General features: G+C 45.0%; 1 protein-coding gene across 1 annotated transcript; it reads right to left on the bottom strand.

The window, feature by feature from the left end:
• Positions 1 to 3394: 3394 nt before the first annotated feature.
• On the bottom strand, positions 3395 to 21765 carry ARL13A (ADP ribosylation factor like GTPase 13A). The gene is made up of 7 exons (XM_064278452.1): positions 21482 to 21765; positions 21030 to 21100; positions 6809 to 7058; positions 5636 to 5741; positions 5015 to 5143; positions 4243 to 4386; positions 3395 to 4149 (listed from the first exon to the last, which is right to left on the bottom strand). Exons 1-7 carry the CDS (start codon positions 21538 to 21540, stop codon positions 3928 to 3930), a joined length of 981 nt encoding a protein of 326 aa, XP_064134522.1. The 5' UTR covers positions 21541 to 21765; the 3' UTR covers positions 3395 to 3927.
• Between the last annotated feature and the right edge of the window lie 267 nt (positions 21766 to 22032).

The raw sequence follows: 22032 nt of genomic DNA, 5'->3' as shown, positions 1-22032 counted from the left end.
CTCCTCCTACTACTGGTGTGGTTATTGATATCAACACAATTCTTCTGACATGAGCATAGATAAGCTGCAGTGTTCTTCCTGGATATAGCTTTCTTTTTCGGAGTGGAGTCTGAGACAAGCATAAGTGGATCTTTCTGGCATAAAGTAGCTTTAGAGTCAGACAGATGTGGATTTAATTTCCTGCTTGCTTCTTGCAGGCTGTGGGACCTTAGGCAAGTTATCTAACTTCTCTGTCCCCTAGTTTCCTCATCTGTAAAATGTAGCCAGATGTAGTGCCTACCCCAAGGGTTGCTGTGAGCAAGATAATGGATGTGAAGAACTTGGCACTGTGCCTGGAAGAAAGAAGGCACTGGATAAATGGTGGATATGGTGCTGATACAGCAGGGCAAATGGTTTGAGCTGGACTGCTAATCTAAAGGTTAGTGGTTGAAACCCACTAAGCGACACTGCAGAAGAAAGGCTTGGTGAACTCCTTATATAAAGATTACAGCCAAGAAAACCATATGGAGTAGTTATATTCTGTAACACACGGGTTACAGTCAGAATCGACTTGATGGCAATGTTTGTTTTTTTGGTTTGGTGGTGCTGATGGTGATACTAATAGTGGTTTAAAAAAGTCGATTCTGACTCTATAGGACAGAGTAGAGCTGCCCCATAAGGTTTCCAGGGAGTGGCTGGTGGATTTGAACTGCCGACCTTCTGGTTAACAGCCTAGCACTTAACCACTGCACCACCCTTGGGATGGAGGGTTGAATGCGTCTAAGCTCTACATCCTTTGCATACCTAACCAAAGTGTTAGGAGAGGCAGCAGTTACTGTTCTTGAAGGGACAGCAAAGGAATTGTTGCTGGGCTTCACAGAAACTGGCTGGGAATTTAAAATGGAATTGCTTTTGGAGGCCGGACTAAAAATGATTCAGCAAAGCACAATTCTCAGCCCAAAAGTTCTATTTATTTTTGCCTCTCCCCTTACACCCAAGAACCTCAAGGAAAAAAGGTGTAATTCGGAACTAACCTATACTTCTAAGGCCCAATTTCAGTTGGTCGCCCAAGATGTATCGTCAACAGACTTCATCAGGAACATCTGGGTGCAAAGATGTACGGTCTCTGTTCTTCTTCATCGAGATTGTCTTCATTCTCAAATGGATGCCACCTACCCTTTCTTATTCCCTGATGTTATTGCTCTTTTGAGCCTCTGAGTAGGCATAGGATTAATTTGATGGTTACAGTACAGATGTACAGGAACAATAAGGTTCTCAGGGCTGTGATGTTACAGTAGGTGGAGTTGTAGGGGGAGTGGAGAGGTGTTATCAAATAGCTGAAAAGCTGTGTAGTCATGATGGTTCTAGAGATGAGCCCATTTGCCAAGGGAGGGATATTAGATGTTTCTTTTGACTTCCCTCTATTTTTCTCGTTAGTAGTGTCTTAAAAGTCTAAAATGAGAAAGAAAATAGCCAGTCACTGCAAGCGAACCAAAGTGCCAGTTTTCCTGTCCTTCCCAGACCACTTCAGGTTAGAAGGGTGTCTGTTGGCCAGTTCCTAAAGGGGGGTGTAGACTGCACCCCAGCCTCATATTTTCTCTCATCTTGCTCTTTCCCTTCTCCCCTTCTTTTAAGGAGTACTAACCACAGGAACCAAAGGTCTCTCCACAGGGATTGTCCGGTAACATTTCACCTGTGTCCCATGCATCCACTGTGTTGTTGGCTCTGGGCTCTGAAAATATAGAAATGAAATTGAATTTCAATTTTGGACAAAGATTTAGGGTTAGTTGCTGAAATCAGGAAATATTTCCTCAACTCTTCTACCAGATTCTGTCCACTCAGCTCTTATCCTCGACCGTCATCCCCAGAGCAGTGCCTGTTTCCTCTTTAGTGGCCCTGGCCAAGTCCAGGCCCCTGCAGGCAGTTTAACAACTCAAAGCTCCAGGGTAGCCTGAAATGCCAGATCCCTTGGAGAGCTAAGGTGACATTATAATGACTGTTGATCTTGGAGACTGGGGTCTCAAAGAACACCAAGAAGGAGTGGCTATTAACAACAGTAAGCCTTCAAAACCTCACAGATTTTTTTTTTTAATTTTAATGCCTTTATTGGGTTGGGAGAAATGATATTTGTGCATTATAAAAATGAAAATTTCACAGTACTCAATACATGGAAGGTCAGCTCAACTGGACTGGACCAAAAGCAAAGAAGTTTCCGGGATAAACTGAATGCTTCAAAGGTCAGTGGAGCAAGGGCAGGGGTTTGGGGACCATGGTTTAAGGGGACTTCTAAGTCAATTGGGAAAATAATTCTATTATGAAAACATTCTGCATCCCACTTTGAAATGTGGCATCTGAGGTCTTAAATGCTAACAAGCGGCCATCTAAGATGCATCAATTGGTCTCAACCCACCTGGAGCAAAGGAGAATGAAGAACACCAAGGTCACACGATAACTAAGAGCCCAAGAGACAGAAAGGGCCACATGAACCAGAGACCTACATCATCCTGAGACCAGAAGAACTAGTTGGTGCCCGGCCACAATCGATGACTGCCCTGACAGGGAGCACAACGGAGAACCCCTGAGGGAGCAGGAGATCAGTGGGATGCAGACCCCAAACTCTCATAAAAAGACCATACTTAATGGTCTGACTGAGACTAGAGGAATCCCGGTGGCAATGCTCCCCAAACCTTCTGTTGGCACAGGACAGGAACCATTCCTGAAGACAACTCATCAGACATGAAAGGGACTGGACAGTGGGTAGGAGAGAGATGCTGATGAAGAGTGAGCTAATTATATCAGGTGGACACTTGAGACTGTGTTGGCATCTCCTGTCTGGAGGGGGGATGGGAGGATAGAGAGAATTGGAAGCTGGCAAAATTGTCACGAAAGGAGAGACTGGAAGGGCTGACTCATTAGGGGGAGAGCAAGTGGGAGTACGTAGTAAGGTGTATATAAACTTATATGTGACAGTCTGACTTGATTTGTAAACGTTCACTTGAAGCTCAATAAAAGTTAATAAAAAAATGAAAATTTCCAGTAATACACAAAAATCTAAGAAAGGCATCTAGGCCTTTTATTTCTCAAAATCACCCAATATCTCACCCCTAGAGAAAACCATTGCTAATATTTGGATGATATCTGTCCAGATATTTCTCTGCATATGTGCACGTCATGCTACACATGCTGTACTCTAACTTGCTATTTTTCCTAACAAGATGTCAGGTTGTGGGAAACTTTCCATGTCACTAAATGTTGACTTACAAAATTAGCCTTTTTGATGTCTATGTGGTATTTCATTGTGTGGCTACACCATAATTTATTTATCCATTCTCCATCATTGAATATTTAGGTTGTTTCCATTTTATTGTTGTACACAGTGCTGTGATTGAACACCCTTGATACAGTTCAAGAAATGAGATTGCTGGCTCGAAGGGTCTCGACATTTTAAGAATTCTTGAGATTTTATGTATACATAAATACACACACACAAAAATATATATATATGGGGGCAGGGAGAGGGAGGGAGAAATTGAGCGTGAGAATGTTTGAGTAAGAGTGAGCCAGCCAAATTACCCTCCATAAAGGTTGTACCTGTTTGTACTTCCACCAGTAGGAATCATAACCTTTAAAATAACCCTGTAGCCATCCATTCAAAGTCGCTGTGGCAGTGACCTCAAACATAGCAACAATTGTGAGGAAGGCACAGGACCAGGCAGTGTCTCATTCTGTTTTACATAGGGTTGCTATGAGTCAGAACCAACTGGACAGCACCTAACAACAATAACATTGCCATCTAAAGATCTTGTTTCACTCAGTACTGGGAGTCATACTGGGCGGTCCCCAAGCACTCTTCCTGTGCTTCTGCTTCTCTTCTCCTAACCACCAACCACAGTATAAGAGTTTCAGACTCAAAATAGGAATACTATTTTAGAAATTGTGACGGAAGGCCTATATATCTTTTCTTTTCTGACTAACCACCGGTCCAATATTACCTTCAAAAGGATCATCATTAACATATGGAGCTGGAGTCTGCAAGTTAGCACTTTGATTGTAGTGGAGCTCATTGGCTTTCTGATCTTCATTTCCTGCAGAAGATTCGCCTTCTTCCATTGGTTCATCTAAAGCAAATGTTACTGATCTATTCTTTTTAGGCCTTAGTAAACCTTCCTTCTGTACAGCAAGAAGATGGGGAAAGAAAGTCAGTTGGTACCCAAAAGTTCAGGGATTGGTCCCTGGGGCAATAACATTCAGAAAATTGTTTACCTGTAGGATTGGCTTTAGGGGTCTAGCTTCTACTGAATGTTGTCCTAAATCCAGTCTTTTCCGTTTGGTCATCCTCATCCTGGTGTAGAACCTGGGGAAGGTGGAAAGGACAAAGCAGTAGTAGAAACAGGTGCACTTCAAGTTCTTAATCAAATGCAGCTATTACCCCATCCCCTACCATATGCCTTCGTTTAACAAGAGAGCAAGAGGGAGGGCATTTAGACCTTTCATTCCTCAAAACCTTGAGCACCTCCTATTTTCTTTTTTCTTTTGCTCTTTTTAACATTCCTAATCTTTCCCATCATTTCTTTTTAATGCGAAGATCAGAGAACCTGGAGACTGAGAACATGGGATAGTTCCATGACATTCATTCATAGAATAATGCTGATAAACTCCTTAAGGGGCTCGTATGCCTCTTTTCCTCCTCATGGCAAATAGAAGCTCTACTACTAATAGGATGCTTTTACTTTATACAACTCATCCCACTACCGCAACTACTCGAACTGTGTGTGAGGGGTGCACCTAACAATGTTGGTCACTTCCGTAGCTCCATTTGGGCTAACTGATCTTGAGAGACTAATTTGGTGCTGCACAGAATCCAAGCACCTCCTAGAACTCCCTGCTTATGTTGAAGATTGACTCTTTTATCTGTTCCTATCAGTAAACCCAATAGAGGCAGCTCAGAAGCTCAGTACCTGCTGAATGAACATCTTTCTCCAGAGCTTCTGGTGCCCTTGGAGGTTGGGTTTCTTGAGGTAGATGATAGTTCCACTCCATATTGCTGTTGACGAGTACTTAGGTCTTCATATCTATCCTCGATGGCAGCTAATAGCCAGCGCAGCCCTTCAATTATTGGCTGATGGTTTCTTCTTCGGAGGTTTTTGATGGCTGAACAAGCCTCCTGTGACAAAAAAAGACGACTCCATGGAGCCCACATTCCCAATAACTCATCCAAAGAGCAGAGGTTCACATAAGCTCTACCATGCCTAGAGTGGCTCTACAGCCTCCTAAGAGACACTCAGCATTGACTTCTTAGAAGGTAAGTGAAAGATACAAAAGCTAATGTCCTTCAGTAAAGCAGTGTAATGTCCTGGATGTGTGACCTTGGGCTTAGACTTAGCGTCTCTGAGCCTTATCTTACTTATCTATAAAATGGAGATATTAAAACTTCCAGCTTTACATAGCTATTTTGAAGGCTTAATGAGAAAACAGATGTGGAAGTGTTATAAGAATGTGATATTATCACCATTAGGTCAGAAATCATTACTGTAGATGTTGCCTAGAGGGGAGAGGCTTTACCCCAAACCCAGCATATGGGACTGATTATGGAATGGGCCAAGGGACACAACAGCTGGACTCTAGAGGGAGAGGGAAGGAAGGGGTTGATGCTTACCACTCGGCACAAGGACTTATGCTCATTTACTAGCTTTTCCAGGAGTAGGTACTCAACAATTTCACAAGGCAGGAGGGCATCCTTCTTGTCTTGTTTGTTTGCCAGGCTAGAACAGGGCACAGGAGAGAAGGATGCAAGAAGAGAGAAGTATGAAACAGATACAGAGACAAAGAGCAAGGAGAGAAGATAAAGAGGAGGAGAACCAGCTCTGGCACAACTGCTGTATATCCAATGAGATAAGCCAGGAATTTTTCTAGCCAACTCTCAATGGAAGGAAGAAATAGTACAAATAATTTAAATCCAACAGAATCCCAAGGCCTCATTTCTCACTTCCCCTACATTATGCCATCAAACTTTAATTAGAATTGCAAACTGGAATACGAACACATTTGGAGTTTTTACATCTCCTCCCAAACTCTGTTCATGCTCTAGTGGTGGTGTTAATGAGGAATGAAAAAGGCAAAAAGGGGGTGGGGGCGGGGTGAAGATTGACTGGTGACTGGAATTATCACCCTGGAATAAGTGTTAGTTACTCAGCTCTTGAGCAGTCTGCTAAGGGAAGGGGCCATTGGCATAGATTATGCAAAGTAGGGGCTGTTCTCTGCCACTGTGAGATCTCGGGATTAGAGATTGAAACCAGACAAGATGAGAAGCAGATTGCTGAAGGCAGTCTTCAGGAAGAGTCAAGGGATGGGAGATGGTAGATCCAGATATTATTACTCTCTATTTCCCTTCAAAATTACCTTTATACAATTAGGTAGGTCCCTGGGTAGCGCTAATGATTTGTGCTCAACTGTTAACCTAAAGGTTGGCAGTTCAAAACCATCCAGTGTGCCTTGGTGATCTACTTCCAAAAAATCAGCCTTTGAAAACCCTATGGAGCAAATATACTCTTTAAACTCTTGTTGTCACCATGAGTCGGAATCAACTTGATGCAACTCACAACCAACAATGCAGTTAGGTAACATGCCCTCCATGGCAGTGTGTGGTAGATAGTGGCCCTTGAAAACAACCCCTAGAGGACTGGGCCACTTCACCTCACTGAGCCTAATAAGGAAAGAGGAGGTCTAGCTGGGCCTCAACAAAGGGACCATTGCATCCTTCACTCTATATATGTATCTTATTAAGGCACAAAATGGGAAGGGGAAATTGGGCCCAAAGGCAGTGTCTTACAGTAAGATCGGTTTTCCTGCCACTCGTTGATCAGATAGCAAACATGGCAAGATGTTCTTCATTTCTTGCATACATCCCAAGTCACTGGAGTCCAGCACAAAAATAATCCCGTGAGCCTGCGCATAGTAGTTTGGCCATAATTCCCGATCCTTTGGGTCTCCCTTCAGGTTGTAGATGGAAATGTTGTAGTCATCTAACAGCAGTGTAGTCAGTTCAGATTTCATACATTTGTTCATTCTGCTGGGAAGCTCTGTGAGTAGAAGATTAGAGAATCAACAACTAAATAAGGAAATATAGTTAGTCAGGGTCTGATTACTCAGTAAGATAAGCAAAAACTGGTGAAATTATTCTCGTAAAAAGACCAGACTTAATGGTATGACTGAGACTAGAGGGACCCTGAAGGTCATGGTCCCTGGACCCTTTGTTAGCCCAAGACTGGAACCATTCCTGAAGCCAACTCTTCAGATAAGGATTGGACTGGAATGTAAGGTAGATAATGATACTGGTGAGGAGTGAGGTTCTTGGCTCGAGTAGGCACATGAGACTAAGTGGGCAACTCCTGTCTGGAGGGGAGACGAGAAGGCAGAGGGGGACAGGCGCTGGATGAATGAACATGGGGAATACAGGGTGGAGAGGAGGAACGTGCTGTCTCATTAGGGGGAGAGTACCTAGCAGTACATAATGAGATGTGTATAACTTTCTGTGTGAGAGACTGACTTGATTTGTAAACTTTCACTTAAAGCACAATAAATTAGAAAAAAAGAAGGAAAAAAACAGGTAAAATTGTTCATTACAGATTAGTAAGTAAGCACAAGTAAGCCCGTGCTTACTTTGTTTACTGGGGTCATGCACCCCTGTCAGGGATTGTAAATTTGAAAAGAGGCTTTCATTTTGTGGGAAGGTGCTGTGGGGTTGGGAGGGAGACAGATGCCAGGCATACCTAGAAGCAGAGTCTTTGATGTGGTGAAAAATGTGACATTGTTCACTACAGATGATCTGGTAAGCAAGGTAAGCACCGTGCTTACCTTGCCTATTGGCTAATCCACTGCTGATTTAGATCAAAGGATTTGCTAAACGTTTAGCTAAACCTTGACTACAGTCTGCCCCTTAAAATCCTACTGAAGCATTCTGCCATCCTGCTCATACTTACGGGTTCATCTTCCTAAAACATCACTTTGCCCATGCTACCCTTCTCCAGGCTCAGTAAGTTTCAGTGACTGCCCACTGCTCCCAGGATAGGACGCAGACTCCTTTACCTTCTAACCTGCCAGGCCTATCTCCTAGCACTCTAACCATACTGATCTCCTCATCTCTGGTACATACTCTCTGGTCCTTTGTTCATGCTCCCCCCCCCGCCCCCACTCCACATGAACACCACACACTTTTGCCGCTGGACCTTCACAAGATGCTGTTCTCTCTGCTTAGAACTCTCTCCCACTACCCTTTGCCTGGTTAGTGCCTTTTCTTTTTTTCTCGGGGGGGGGGGTATCAATTTAAATATTGTTTCCTCTAGAAAGCTTTTCCTAACTCACTCCACCATCTCCCAGTCTAAATAAGGTGGCTTTCTTCTGAGCTTATCACCATCGTAGCACGTATTATGTTGTTATACAGTATATGATTTGCTTATCTGCACTATAAATTGCAGTAGGACAGAAATCCTTTCAGTTTTATTCACCGTTATATTCATGATGCCCTGTATAGCAGCTGGCACATAGGTGCTCAATAAATATTTGTTGAATGAATTTGATGAATGAATGAACAAACAGGAGGTCATGCTCTCCTACCCTTTCTTCGGGAAGCCATATCTGACCTGCCCAGCTCTCACTTTCCCTCTCTCATTGAGCACATGGTCTCTTGAACTGGTCCTTCACCTCTTTCTGTGCTTGCCCTGTCTCCCCTACCTAAAATATAAGCTCCTCGAGGGAGGGGCAGGTGTTCAATAAATGTTTATGGTGACTGTCGCTGTGGATCAGGATATGAAATTTTCTCCCTCGTATCTTTTCCAAGAATCCATGCAAGACTCAGACACATTTTACCTTTAAAAGCTGTGGCCAGAGCATAAAATCCCAGAGGGAATCCCATACCTCATTCAGCTCTCATAGAAATGCAGTTCAAAATGCTTGTCTTTATAGACATTCCAGTTGGCTGACCTGACAGTTCTGGCCTAGCTTTCTGCCCCCATCTGTAGCAAAATGATTTTATAGATTCTCTATACCCATACCAGGCACTTCCAAGACTCTACATCCATACCAGGCGGTTCCAAATAAGTAACTTCTTATTTATAGTTGCAGATCTGCCTGTGACCTTTTCCACAGGATTGGCAGAATGAGTCAGTAAGCTGAGAAGTTAGTAACATGCTTTAAGATCTTTGGAAATGTATGATTATACACAAATTTATGTGTGTGCGCATATATATCTATATGTGTGTGTGTATATTATTATGCTTTAATGTGATTTTATACCTCTTCTGTTTTCATGTTAGTCAATGATCTTTTTAATTTTAGCTTTCAGATAACATATAATTTTTAGTCACAACTTTGATGTGACATTTGCTATGTCTGCATTAGACTACTTAAAAATAATAAGTGAATAGGTTAAAACTCCAAAGGAAATTTTTACATCTTGTTTCCTGTATTGAGGCAAGCTTTATATTATTTTTCCCCATCAGAGCAAAACATTTCCCTTTTTTTCCACTTGAAACCCTACCAATTCCTTCACTAATGCAATCTATTGTTAGTGAACCCTAGATGCCATGAAAAATTGTTCCCTGACAATTTGCATCTCTCTCTTTTTCCTCCTTTACTTATGAACTCCTTGAGGACAGGCAAGGTCCCTGGGTGGTATAAACGGTTTGCTCTCAGCTACTAACCAAAAGGTTGGCTATTCAAATCCACCCAGCAGTACCACGGAAGAAAGGCCTGGGGATCTACTTCTGTAATATTACAGCCATTGAAGACCCTGCAGAGCAGTTCTGCGGTGATACATGTGGCATCACCCTGAGTTGGTATTGACTCGACTGCAACAGGTTGAGGACAGGTACTGAGTCTAATTCATCTTTATATCCCTAGTACTGTGTTTCTTAAATGGAAACCCTGGTGGCATAGTGGTTAAGTGCTACGGCTGCTAACCAAAAGTCGGCAGTTTGAATCTGCCAGGCGCTCCTTGGAAACTCTATGGGGCAGTTCTACTCTGTCCTATAGGGCCGCCATGAGTCGGAATCGACTCGACCGCAATGGGTTTGGTTTTTTGGGTGTTTCTTAAAGCATGGTCTGGGGACCGTCTGCTTCAGAATTACATGGGGGTGATTGTTAAGTCCTGCCCTAGACCACATGAGTCAGAATCTCTAGGCTTGGAATCCAAGCCTGTGTATGTTTAACACACTCCCTATAGTTAACAAATTTCCCAGGTGATTTTTCTGCACTTTAAGCTTGAGAACCACTGCCCTAGAAAGCAATGAAACTCATGTCTACTTGTGCCTCAGCATCATCTGGTAAATTTGTTAAGTTATAGATTCTCTGGGTCCTCCCCAGACCAGAGTATTTGAATCTCCAGGTCCTGGGCCAGTAGTTTTGAAAGCTCCACAGGGGATTCTGATAATTGGTTCTCTGTTACTCACTCAACTCCAGGAGCACCTGTGGTGCTTTCGAAAAAAAAATATGCTGGGCCTCATTTTCTGAGGGTTTCATTCCATAGATCTGGGGTGGGGCTCAAGCATCATGTTTTTTTTTAAAGGCTTCCCAGGTGTGAGTGGCACTGGTCTAAATGCCCTCACTGAGGACACCTGCTTGTGTTCACGCTTGGCTTTCTTGCCCCATGTGACCATGCTGAACAAAACAGTTATAATGAATGGTGTCATCAGTAATAATGGCTTGTGTCCCAAAATATCTTAGAGTTGGCGTCTTCAAACATTCATGACAAGCAATTACTTGTAGACTGGAATTTCCCGGCTAGGCAATCCTCAGTAATCATCTCATAAATATTTGCAGGAGCAGGGGAGGTGAGCTGTTGGACTTTGGGCCAAGAGCAACCTATCAGGTTGACCCTGGTGGTCCTGCATGGACAGTAATGGCCTGAAACACTCTTCAGAATGTAACACGTCAGTGGTATTTTGCTTCTTGGCCATGCAAAGATCCTCTGTGCATGCAGCCACAACCATAAACCAAGTCATTTATGAATCAGCCCCAAGTTTGTCACTGAGCACAAAGCAAGCCATGCAGTAACAAAATGAATTAAATAGACTTCAGGCCCTGTCCTCTAGAGATCAGAATGGAAAGTAGACAATATTCTTACAGACAAAATGGTATACAGCTATTTCCAGATGAGTGCTTCCCAAGCCTGACTGGCCATCAGAAACAACTGGGGCGTTCTTTACGTATGGATTCCCAGGGCCAACCCAGACCAAATGGGGCTAAGTTGGGGCTCTAGAAAGTTATCTCCTGTTTTAGCAGTAATCTTGTGATCTACCCGGGCTCCTTGATTTTTCTGCTGCTGCTTACCTTTTTTTTCCCTACCATTTCTGCTTGTTAAGTTCTTTCAGAGAACTGGGAGAAGCAAGAAAAGAGTCAAGTTTGCTGTCTATAAGGTTGGACACTAGGCTGAACCATTGGCTAAAAGTGTGGTGCTTGGAGCTGCCACTACAGTAAGAAGAAGTGAGAAGGCAACATGTAACCCAAGGGGAATCATGGAAATTAGAGTACCTACCTGAAGGTACTAAAAGTACAGAGGCTAAAGATACAGAGATGAAAAGGTCCATTACTGAACTTCTCCTCAAGGGGCCCACAGTCAAAGAGATGGACTTATGATTGCGCAATGATGCTGTGATAATTGCCACAATAGGGGGATGCCCGGAGTAGTAGGAGTCAAGGAAAGAGGTGTTAGGAGATAGGGAAGGCTGTCCTGATGTCAAGCCTGAGCTGGGCCTTGAGGTGTTTGATGAAGCAGATAGATAATGGAGGCAATGATACGCTAGGTAGTGGGAACAGCATGTGCAGAAAGCATGGGCATTGAACTAGAACAGTGTGATGGCGGAATAATGGCAAATGATTTCTTCTGGTTCTATCATAGGCCCTATGTGGAGAACATGAGAAATGAAACTGAGGAAAGAGACAGGGACCAAATCATGGAGGGCTTTGCATGCCACGCTAAGGAACTTAAGTTTTATTTTGAAGACAATCAGAAGGTATTGAACAGTATTGAGCAGGGAAGTGCAGTGATCAGATTGTTGCATTAAATCCTTCTGGCAATGGTGTGGACTGCATATTGGTGGGACAACTGAAGGTGGCTAGATCTGTCAGAAGGCTGTTGTTATATATAGTTCGAAGAGATTGAGGAGGTCTTCAAGTAGGCCAGTGGCAGAGGGGGCAAGTTAGCCCTTGCCTGTACTTTACTGTGGACTGCTAGGTGAGAGAAAACTCAGCCACATCATCATATCCCTTCATTTATTTAATAAACATCCATGGAGTTCCTAAGGAGCCCTGGTGGCACAACAAGTGCTTGGCTGCTACCCAAAGGCTGCTGATTTGAACCCACCCAAACAGCTCCATGGGAGAAAGACCTGGCGATCTGCTCCTGTAAAGATTACAGCCTAGAAAACCCTATGGGGGCAGTTCTACTCTATTGCTATGAGTCAGAATCGACTCGATGGTACTTAACAACAATGGAGCGCCTCCTGTGCCAGGCACTATGCTGGGTTCTTAGAGTGGTTGGCTAGCAGTAAGCTGGGTCTTCACAACTAGAATACTATCTCCCTGAAATTCTGTGCAACTTCTTCTTGAAATGTCAAAGTATTAAGCAAAAGATATACTTGCATGTCTCTGAACTGACAGTATTTCTCAAGCTCCAAGCCTCTATGTTAGCTGTCACCAAGAGTTTCATGTTATTAAACTTCTTTATCACCCCACATGTGTCTTTCTTATCTACACGAAATACCACTTTGAGTTCAGAAACTAGACACCATTTCACACATGCCATCCTTCATAATTGACTGCAATGCTTTACATAGTTTGAGCTCATGCACAGTGACACTATGAGAGGACCTTCAATTAGGACATCTTATAAAGGAAGCAGGTGATAGACATTACATCTCACAGCATAAGCTGGCTAAAAACACCCAAAGAGGTGTGTGTGTGTGTGTGTGTGTGTGTGTTTTGTGACAGAGAAAGGGAGGAAGGGAAGGGAAAAGAGGGGAAGAAAGAAAGTGTGTGTATGTGTGTGTGTATATTGTGAGAAACAGAAAAGAGAGAAGAGGGAGAGAGAGAGAAGATAGGGGAGACACAGTATTTGTATGTGTTGTGAGAGAGGAGGAGAGAGAATGTGTGGTTTTGTGCTCGTGTGTGTGTGTGTGTGTGTTCTCTGAGAGAGGAAGAGTTGTGAGAGAAAAAGGAGGAAAGGAAGGGAATAGAGTTGGAGTGTGTGTGTGTGCTGGGGTATGAGTTTGTAGTTAGAGAAGAGGGGGGTGGAGAAGGGAAGTACAAAGAGAGGAGGAGAGACAGAAGAGGAGGGGAGAGGGTGTGTGTGTTGAGAGAAGAGAGAGAACGTGTGTGTCTGTGTGTGTCGAGAGAGTGTGTGTGTGCATGTTTGTCTTGTGAGAGAGAAAGAAAGGGAAGGGAAGAAAGGGGGAGAAGTGTGTGTGTGTGTTTGTATTGTCAGAGTGTATGTGTGTTGTGAGAGAGGAGAGAAGAGTGTAGCAAGGGGGAGAAAAAAGAGAAAGGGAGAGAGAGAGTGTGTGTTGTGTGTGTGTGAGAGAGTGCTGGAAGAGAGGGAAAATGGGTAGGTGAGCAAGTGAAAGAGATAAACAGTATATGTGTGTGTGTTAGGAGAGGAGAGAAAAGGGAAGAGACAAGGGGAGGAGAGAAGAGGGGAGAGAGAGAAGGGGGGGAGACTATGTTTTGAGTGTGTGTTTGTTGTAAGAGAGTGTGTGTGTGTATTGTGTGTGTGAGAAGAAAGGAAGGGAAGAGGGAGTGTGTTTGAGTGTGTCTGAGTGTTGTGAGAGAGAGAAGAGGAGAAAAGAGAGAGAAAGGGAGAGAGTGGGAGGGGAATGAAGAACTCAGGTGAGAGAAGAAGGGGGGAGAGAGGGAATGTGTGTGTGTATGTGGGTGTTGTGATGGAGGTAGAGAGAAGGGAAGGGAAAGGAAAGGAGGAGGGGGAGAGAGAGCTTATATGTGTGTGCTGTGTGAGAGACTTTGTGTATATTTTTAGAAAGGGGAAGGGAAGGGAGGGTGGGAGCTGTCTGTGTTTCTGCTTGTGGGTATGATGGATGAGAGAGAGAAGGTCTGTGTATGATGTGTATGTGAGAGAGAGGATTTGTTAGAAAGAGATGGGGAGGAAGGGAAGGGAAGATAGTGGGAGTGTGTGTGTTTCTGTGGGTGTGTGTTTGTTGTGACAGAGAGAGAGGAGGAAAGGAGAGAGAGAAAAGAGGAAGGAAAGATGAAAGTGGGGAGAGGAAGGGAAGAGGGGAGAGAGAAGAGAAGAAAGGGAGCTAGACAAAAGAAAGGGAAAGAGAAAGGAGATGAGGGGAAGGGAAGAGGGGGGTGAGAAAAAAAGGGAGGAGAGTGTATATGTCTGTGTGTGTGTGTTGTGTGAGAAAGTGTTGTGAGAGAGAAAAGGAAGGAGAAAAAGACAAAGAGAAGGGAAGGGGGAGGTAGAATGTGTGTGTGTATGTTTCTGTGTGTGCACTGGGAGAATGTGTGTGTGATGAGAGTGTGTGTGTTGTGAGAGAGAAGAAGAAGAAAACAGGGAGAAATAGAGAAGAGAGGAAGATAGTGTGTGTATGTTGTGTGTGTGTGAGAGAGAGAGGAGAGAAGGGAGAGAGAGAAAATAGAGTGAGCGAGAGAGACGGGAAGGGAAGAGAGGGAAAGAGAAGGGAGAGCATGTCTGTGTTTGTGTGTTGTGTGCATGGGAGAGTGTCTGTATGTGAGAGAGACTGCGTTTGTGTGTGTTATGAGTGGGGAGATTGGAAGGAAGAAGGGGAGAATATCTGTGTATGTTGTGTGTGAGTGTGTGCGTGTTGTTTGAGAGAGAGGGAGAAGGGGAAGAGAGAGAGACTATGTGTGTGTTTCTGTGGGTATATGTTTGTCCTGTAAGAGAGGAAAGGAGGGGGGAGAGAGGAAGAGGGGAAGAGAAGGGAAAAGAGAGAGAAGAGGAGGGGGGAGAGTGTGTGCCTGTGTGTTGTGAGAGAGCAAAAAGAGAAAAGAAGAAGGGGAGAGTGTGTGTTTGTTGTCAGAGAGCGTGTGAGTGTATTGTGAGACTGTGTGTGTTGTGAGAGTGAAGAGTGGGAGACCTAGAGAAGGGAAAGGGAAGATAAGGGAAAAGAGGAGGTGGGGGGGAGAGAGGGAGTGTGTGTGTGTGTGTGTGTGTGTGTGTATGATTGCATGTGTTGTGAGAGATTGTGTGTGTGTTGAGAGAAGAGAGGGGAGACGGGGCGGGGCTAGAGAGAAGAGAGAGACAGACTTGGGGAAGGGAAGAGAGGGAGAGAGAGGAGGAGGGATAGAGTGTGTGTGTGTGTCTCTCTGTGTGTGCATGTGTTGTGAAAGAGATGGGAAGGGAAGGAAGAGTGGGAGGGAGTGTGTGTGTGTGTGTTCTGTGAAAGAGTGTAGGTGTGTTGTTAGAGCATTGGGTGTCTGTGTAGTGTGAGAGTGTGTTGTGAGAGGAGATAATGTGTGTATTGTGAGAGAGAGAGAAGAGAAGTGAGGGGGACAGAGAGGAAGGGAAACAAAGGGAAGAGAGGAGGTGAGGGATGTGTGTATATATGTTTGTAGGTATATGTGTTGTAAGAATGTGTGTGTATGTTGTGAAAGTGTATTTGTGTGTGTGTTGAGAGAGAGGAGAGAAAAGAGAATAGAGTGGGGAAGAGAGGGAGTGAAGGGAAGAGAGGGAGAAAAAGGGGGAGATAATGTGATTTGTGTTTGTATGTTGTGAGAGAGAAGGTAGGTGTGTCTGTTGTGACAGTATATGTGTGCTGTAACAGAGACAGAGATAGTGTGTGTGTTTGTGTATGTAGTGAGAAAGAGAGTAGGAAGAAGGGAAGGGCAGAGGTAGGGGAGAGAAAGTATGCCTGTGTGTGTTGTGAGAGAGGGAAGAGGAGATGGGAGAGAGCAAAGAGTGAAGGGAAGAGAGAGAAAGGGGTGGGGGAGGAAGGGAAGAGAGGGGAGAGAGAGAGACAAGAGAGTGTGTGTGTTTGTGCATGTGTGTTGTGAGAGAGAATGTGTGTGTTTCTGTGTGTGTTTTAGGAGAGAAAGAGAAGAGAGGAGGGATGTTAAAGGGGAGAGAGAAAAGAGAGAAGGGGAGACAGCCAGAGAGAAGGGGAAAGGGAAAGAGAGGGGAGTGTGTGTGCGTGTGTGTGTGTGTGTGTGTGTGTGTTGTAGAAAGAGGAAAGAGGAGAGAGAGAAAGGACTGGGGGAGGGAATGGAAAAGGGGGTGAGAGAGAAAAGTGGAAGGAGGGTGAGACAGTGTGTGTTTTGAGAGAGAGAAAGAGCGGGGAGGAAGGGAGAGAGCGAGAGAGTGCATGCCTTTGAGTGTATATGTCTGTGTGTTGTGAGAGAAGAGAGAGGGAGAGATTGTGTTGAGAGAGAAGAGAAGAGGGGGAGAAAGAAAAGAGAACAGAGTGGGTGAGGGAACAGACATGGAAGCAGGAGAAGAAGAGTGGGGGGAGGAAGTGTGTGTGTGTATGTGTTGTAAGACTGTGCGCATGTGTTAAGAGAGAAAAGGAGAGAGAAAGAAATGGGGAAGAGAGACGGGAGGAAGGGAAGTGAAGGGAAGAGGGATTGAGAGGAGGGGAGAGAGAGTGCGTCTGGTGTGTGTGTTGAGAGAAAAGAGGAGAGAGAGAGAATAGAGTGGGCAAGAGAGAGAGGGCAGAAGGGAAGTGAAGAGAGGGAGAAAGAGAAGGGGGGGAGAATGTATGTGTTGTGTGAGAGAGTACCTACCTGTGTGTTTGTGTTGTGATAGGGATGGGAAGGACGAGAGGGGGAGTGAGTGGTGTGTGTGTTGTGAGAATGTGGGTGTCTGTGTATTGTGAGAGCATGTGTGTATTGTGAGAGAGTGTGTGCATTGTTAGAGAGACAGGAGAGAAGAGGGAGAGAGAAAAGAAGGGGGGGGACAGAGGAGGGAAGGGAAGTGAAAGGAAGTGAAGGGGAAGAGAGAGCGTTGTGTATATTTACCTGTGTATGTGTTGTGAGAGTGTGTGTATGTTGAGAGAAAAAGAAAGGGAGAGAGTAAAGAGAATAGATTGGGGAAGGGAAGTGAGGGCAAGAGAGGAAGAGAGAGAAGGGGGAGAGAGTGTGTATGTGTGTGTGTTTTATGTGTGTTTTGAAAGGGGGGAAGAAGGGAAGGGGGAAGAAGGGAAAGGAGAGGGGGAGTGAGTGTGTGTGTTGTGCGAGAGTGTGTTGTGCAAGATTGTATGTGTTGTGAGAAGGTGTGCGTGTGTTGTAAGGGAGATAGAGTGGATGCCTGTGTTGTGAGGGTGTGTGTGTTGTGTGAGAGAGTGTGTATGTTGTAAGAGAGAGGACAGAAGAGAGGAGGGGAGAGAAGAGAATAGAGCAGGGAGGAGAGACACAGTGAGGGGAAGAAAAGTGAGGGGCAGAGAGGGAGAGAGGGAGAAAAGAAGGGGAGAGTGTGATTTGTGCTTGTATGTGTATGTGTATGTGTGAGAGAGAGCATGTGTGTATCTTTGTGTGTGTTGTGAGAGAAAGTGAGGGGGAAGAAGGGAAGGGAAGACGGAGAGAGAAAATTTGCCTGTGTGTCTTTCTGTGAATGTGTGTTTGTGAGAGAGAGTGAAGAGAAGAGGAGAAAAGGTGGTGGGGGGAGGGAGATAGAAGAGAAAAGCAGTGGGGACAAGGAAGGGAGGAGAGGGGGAGACAGAGAAGAGGAGAGAGAGAGACTGTGTGTAAGTGTCTGTGCTATAAGAGAGAGAGAAGACAAGAGAGAAGAGGAGACAGAGTGCCAGGGAGAGAAGGGGGAAGAGAAGTGAGAGAGAGATGAGGGAGTAGGGAGAGTGTGTGTATTTGTGTGTTTTGTTTAGAGAGCATGGATGTGTGTGTGTGTGTGTGTGTGTGTTGTGAGGGAAGGGAAGAGAAGTGAGGGAAAGAGAGTGATTTGTGCTTGTATGTGTGTGGTGAGAGGGTAGGCGTGTATGTTGAGAGAAAGTGTGTATAATGTGTGTGACAGTGTGTGTGTGTGTGTCCCTGTTTTTGTGTGTGTGCTGTCAGAGAGGGAGAGTGAGGAAGGGAAGAGAGTGGTAGAGCAAGAGAAAGTGTGCTTTTGTTGTGAGAAAGAAGAGGGGAGGGCAGGGGAGAGAGAAAGGGGAGGAGGAAGGGAAGAGGAGAGAGGGAGAAGAAGGGGCAAAAGAAAAGTGTGTGTGTTTGTGCGTGTGTGTGCTGAGGGAGAGGAAGAGAAGGGAAGAGAGTGTACATTTGTGTGTTGTGAGACAGTGTGTGTTGTGAGAGAGAAATAGAGAAGAGGGGGAGAAATAATGTGTATGTTGTGAGAGAAAGTGTGTATGTGTGTTGTGAGAGTTTGTGTGTGTGTGTTGAGAGAGGAGAGGAGGGGAGAGAGAAGAGAATAGAGGGAGAGAGGGAAGAAGGGAGGAGAGGGAGAGAGTGTATGTTTGTGTGAGAGTGTGTGTTGTGAGAAAATGTGCAATGTGAAAGAGGAAGGGAAGAGAATGGGATAGAGAGTGTGTGTGTGTATTTCTGTTGGTGAGTGTGTGTTGTGAAAGAGATGAGAAAGGAAGGGGGGAGAGAATATGTATCATTAGAGAGTGTGTGTGCTAGTGTGTTGTGACAGTGTATGTATGTGCGTTGTGAGAGAAAAAAAGGGGAGAGTGTGTGTGTTTCTGTTGCCAGAGAGTGTGTTGTGAGAAAAAGTGTGTTTGTATGTGTGTTGTGACAAAAGAGGAGAGAAGTGAGAGGGGGACAGAGAATAAGGGGGAAAAGGAGGTGAAGGGAAGAGAGGAGGTGAGGGGGGAAGTGTGTGTGTGTCTGTGTGTGTTGTGAGTGAAAAGTGTGTGTGTGTATTGAGAGAAGGAGGGAAGGAGGGATGGAAAGAAGGGAAAGGGGAGAGAGTAGTGTGTGTGTTTGAGTGTGTGTGTCTGTGTTTTGAGAGAGGAGAGATTGTGTGTGTGTTGTGGAGTGTGTATATGTTGTGAGAGACGTGTGTATGTGAGAGAAAGAAAGAGAAGTGAAGGGAAAGAAGAGGAGGAGTGTAATTTTGTGCTTGTATGTGTGTTGTGAGAGAGTGAGATGGCGGAAGGAAAGGAAGACAGTGAGAGAAAACGTATGTGTGTGCGTTTGATTCTGGGGATGTGTGTTTGTTGTGAGAGCAAGAAAAAAAAAGGGAGAGAAGGAAAAAGAAAAGATAATAGAGTGGACAGGAGAGAGAGGAGTGTGTGTGCATGGTATGAGAGAGAGTGTGTGTGTACGTATTGTGACAGAGTGTGGGTGTTGAGAGAGAGAGTGTGGTTGTGTGTGGTGAGAAAGAGAAGAAAGGAAAGGAAGAGAGGGGAGAGTGATTTTATGCTTGTGTGTTATGAGAATGTGTACGTGTGTTGTGAGAGAGAGGGAGAAAGGAAAGAGCAGGAGAGCAAGAGGAAGTGTGTGTGTGTGTTTCTGTGGGTGTATGTTTGTTGTGAGAGGAGAGAGAGAAGGGGGAAAGGAAGGGATGAGAAGAGAGTGGGAGAAGAGAAAGGGGAGAGTGTGTGTGTGTGCTTGTGCGTTCTGTAAAGAGAGAGAAAGAGGAGGGGAGAGAGGAGGGGGGAAGGAATAGAGGGGGTGAGAGAAAGGTGGAGGGGGGAGAGATTGTGTGTGTGTGTTGTGAGGAGAATGCGTGGTGTGAGAAAGTGTGTTTTGTGCCTGTGAGGGGGGAAGAGGGGAAGAGTGTGTTTTTGAGTGTGCATGTCTGTTGTGAGAGGAGAGAAGAGGGGGGAGATAGAGGAGATAAGAGAGGGAAAGATGTGTTGTAAGAGAAAGTGAGGAGAGGGGAGGAGAGAGGAGGAGAGGAGAGTATATGTGTTGTGAGGGGGAAAGGAAAGGGGAGAGTGTGTGCGTGTGTGTGTGTGTGCATGTGTAATTTTATGCTTGTGTGTTATGAGAGGGTAAGTGTGTGTGTTGTGAGAGAGAAATGTATGTGTTGTGTGAGAGAGAAATGTATGTGTTGTGTGAGAGAGAAGGAGGAAAGGAAGGGAAGAGCAGGAAAGAGATAGTGTGTGTTTTTGTGGTATGTGTTGTGAGAGAGAAAAAGGAAGAGGGAGAGAAGAAGAGGAGAGAGAAAAGGAGAGGGAGAGAGAAAAAGCATGTGTTTGAGAGAGAAAAGGAAAAGGGAAGGGGGAGAGGAAGTGTGTTTCTGTCGTCAGAGACTGTGTGTTGTGAGAGAGGAGAGAAGAAAAGGGGAGAGAGAAAGCTAAAGGGGTAAAGCAAAGGGAACGGAAAGGTGGAGTGTGAGGACAGGTGTAGGAGCGGGGAGAGAGTGTGTGTGTGATGAGAGAGAAGACGGGGAGAGAGAACAGAGAGGGTGGGAAGGGAAGAGTGGGGAGAGAGAAGAAGAGAGAGAGTGTGTGTGTTGTGAGAGAAGAGAAGAGATGGAGAGAAGGGGCAAGAGATGGAGAGAGAGGAGGAAGCAGAGCATGTGTTGTGAGAGAGAAGAGGGGGAGAGAGAGTGTGTGTGTGTTTGAGAGAGTGTGTGTTTGAGAGAGAATGTAGTGTGAGAGTGTGTGTGCTTGTGAGAGAGAAGAAGGGAGGGGAAGAGAAGGTGGGAAAGTGTGTTGTAAGAGGGAGAGGAGAGGGGAGAGAAAGATGAGAGAACGAAAGGAGAGGGAGAGAGTGTGTGTTTATGTGTATGTGTTGGAGAGAGGGGGAAGAAAGGAGAGGAGAGGAGGAGAGAGAAAGGGAGGAGGGGGAGGGAAGAAAGGGAAGAGAGGAGGGGGGAGAAAGTATGTATTTGTGTGTGTGTGTTGTGAGAGAGAAGAGGAGAGAAGGAAAGGAGAGAGAAGAGAAGGGGGAGAGGGAGTGTGTGTATGGTTGTGCATGTGGTGAGAGACAGTGGGAAGAAAAGAAGGAGAAGAGAGAAGGGGAGAGAGAGTGGGGTGGGGAGGGTATATGCCTGTTGGGAGGTGTTTACCCTCAGGGAAACTGAGGGTCATGAAGTAAGGCTAGGAAAAAATGAATATTTCATTGGTCCCTTGGGCCCATGGGAGACCTAAACCAGTGTGTAATGAATGCCCTTGTTTCCTTACGCCTTTGGAAAGCCTCCACAAGAACAGTTTTACCCGAGTTATCCAATCCAATGATAATGAGTGTCACGTTCCTGGAAATGGAAAAGAGAAATGAGTCCAAGCCTGAAAGCGCTGTTAGTTCTTAGGCTAAACAAAGAGTTCCGCCCACTTTCTTAGTGTTTGGGGCTCTGGCTACAGAAGCTCCACTGTATGCATCAATTAAAGGCATAGCCAAGGTGGAAGAAGGTGGTTTGGGAACCCCTCCCCAAAGCCTCCAAGGCAGCTTTCCTTCCCTGATTCTCTTGCCTTGTGGAATTGGCCGTCCTCCCCCAAACTCTGCCCCAGTCCTGCAGTTGCTGCTTAATCACTTCCCCTAACAATATATATCATGAAGACTTGTCCCTTGAGTGGCTGAGGGCAGATACACTGAAGGAAATGGCAGAATATGTCTAGAGAAATAGTTGCAATATTACCTTCGTGGTTCTTTGGTTGTCCTCGTCCGAGACCAGCAAGAGGTCAGTAGCCGGAACATGATTAAGTTTGGTTCTTTAATACAAAGGAGGTAAGTAAACTATAGATTAGCCCCATTAGTAACACTGCATCGAACCTAACTTAGCTTATGATCGCACAAGTGCTGATAAACAGGAGGCCTGGGACTGTCAGAAGAATTCTGTTACTTCATTCTATCCAACCTTGTCCATAAATGTCATGGGTGGGACTGGTTATCCTCAAGTCTAGTGGCAGGTTCAACCCACATGGTCACAATGGCATTAGGTGTGGCCTATGCTTCAGCCATATTTCATTCCTGCTAGGAATATCTTAATTTGGCCCTGGAGAGGGTGGGGTAACGACTCCTGCCTTGGAAAAGAACTAGTAGCTTAGGCTTCAAAAAGGATCTGTTGAGGAAATCTAAGTAACAGCTATCCATTGGGCTTGGTTCTTTCTCTGCCTCTGCTTCTAAGATGTGGGTGTTGGTGACCCACTATCATAGATTTCATATAATTCCTGGAACTGTAAAGGACCT

This window comes from Loxodonta africana, chromosome X, assembly GCF_030014295.1.
Source record: "Loxodonta africana isolate mLoxAfr1 chromosome X, mLoxAfr1.hap2, whole genome shotgun sequence".
Lineage (NCBI taxonomy): Eukaryota > Metazoa > Chordata > Mammalia > Proboscidea > Elephantidae > Loxodonta > Loxodonta africana.
Note: the sequence above shows the minus strand (reverse complement) of the source record. Positions and strands in the feature narration are given on the sequence as shown.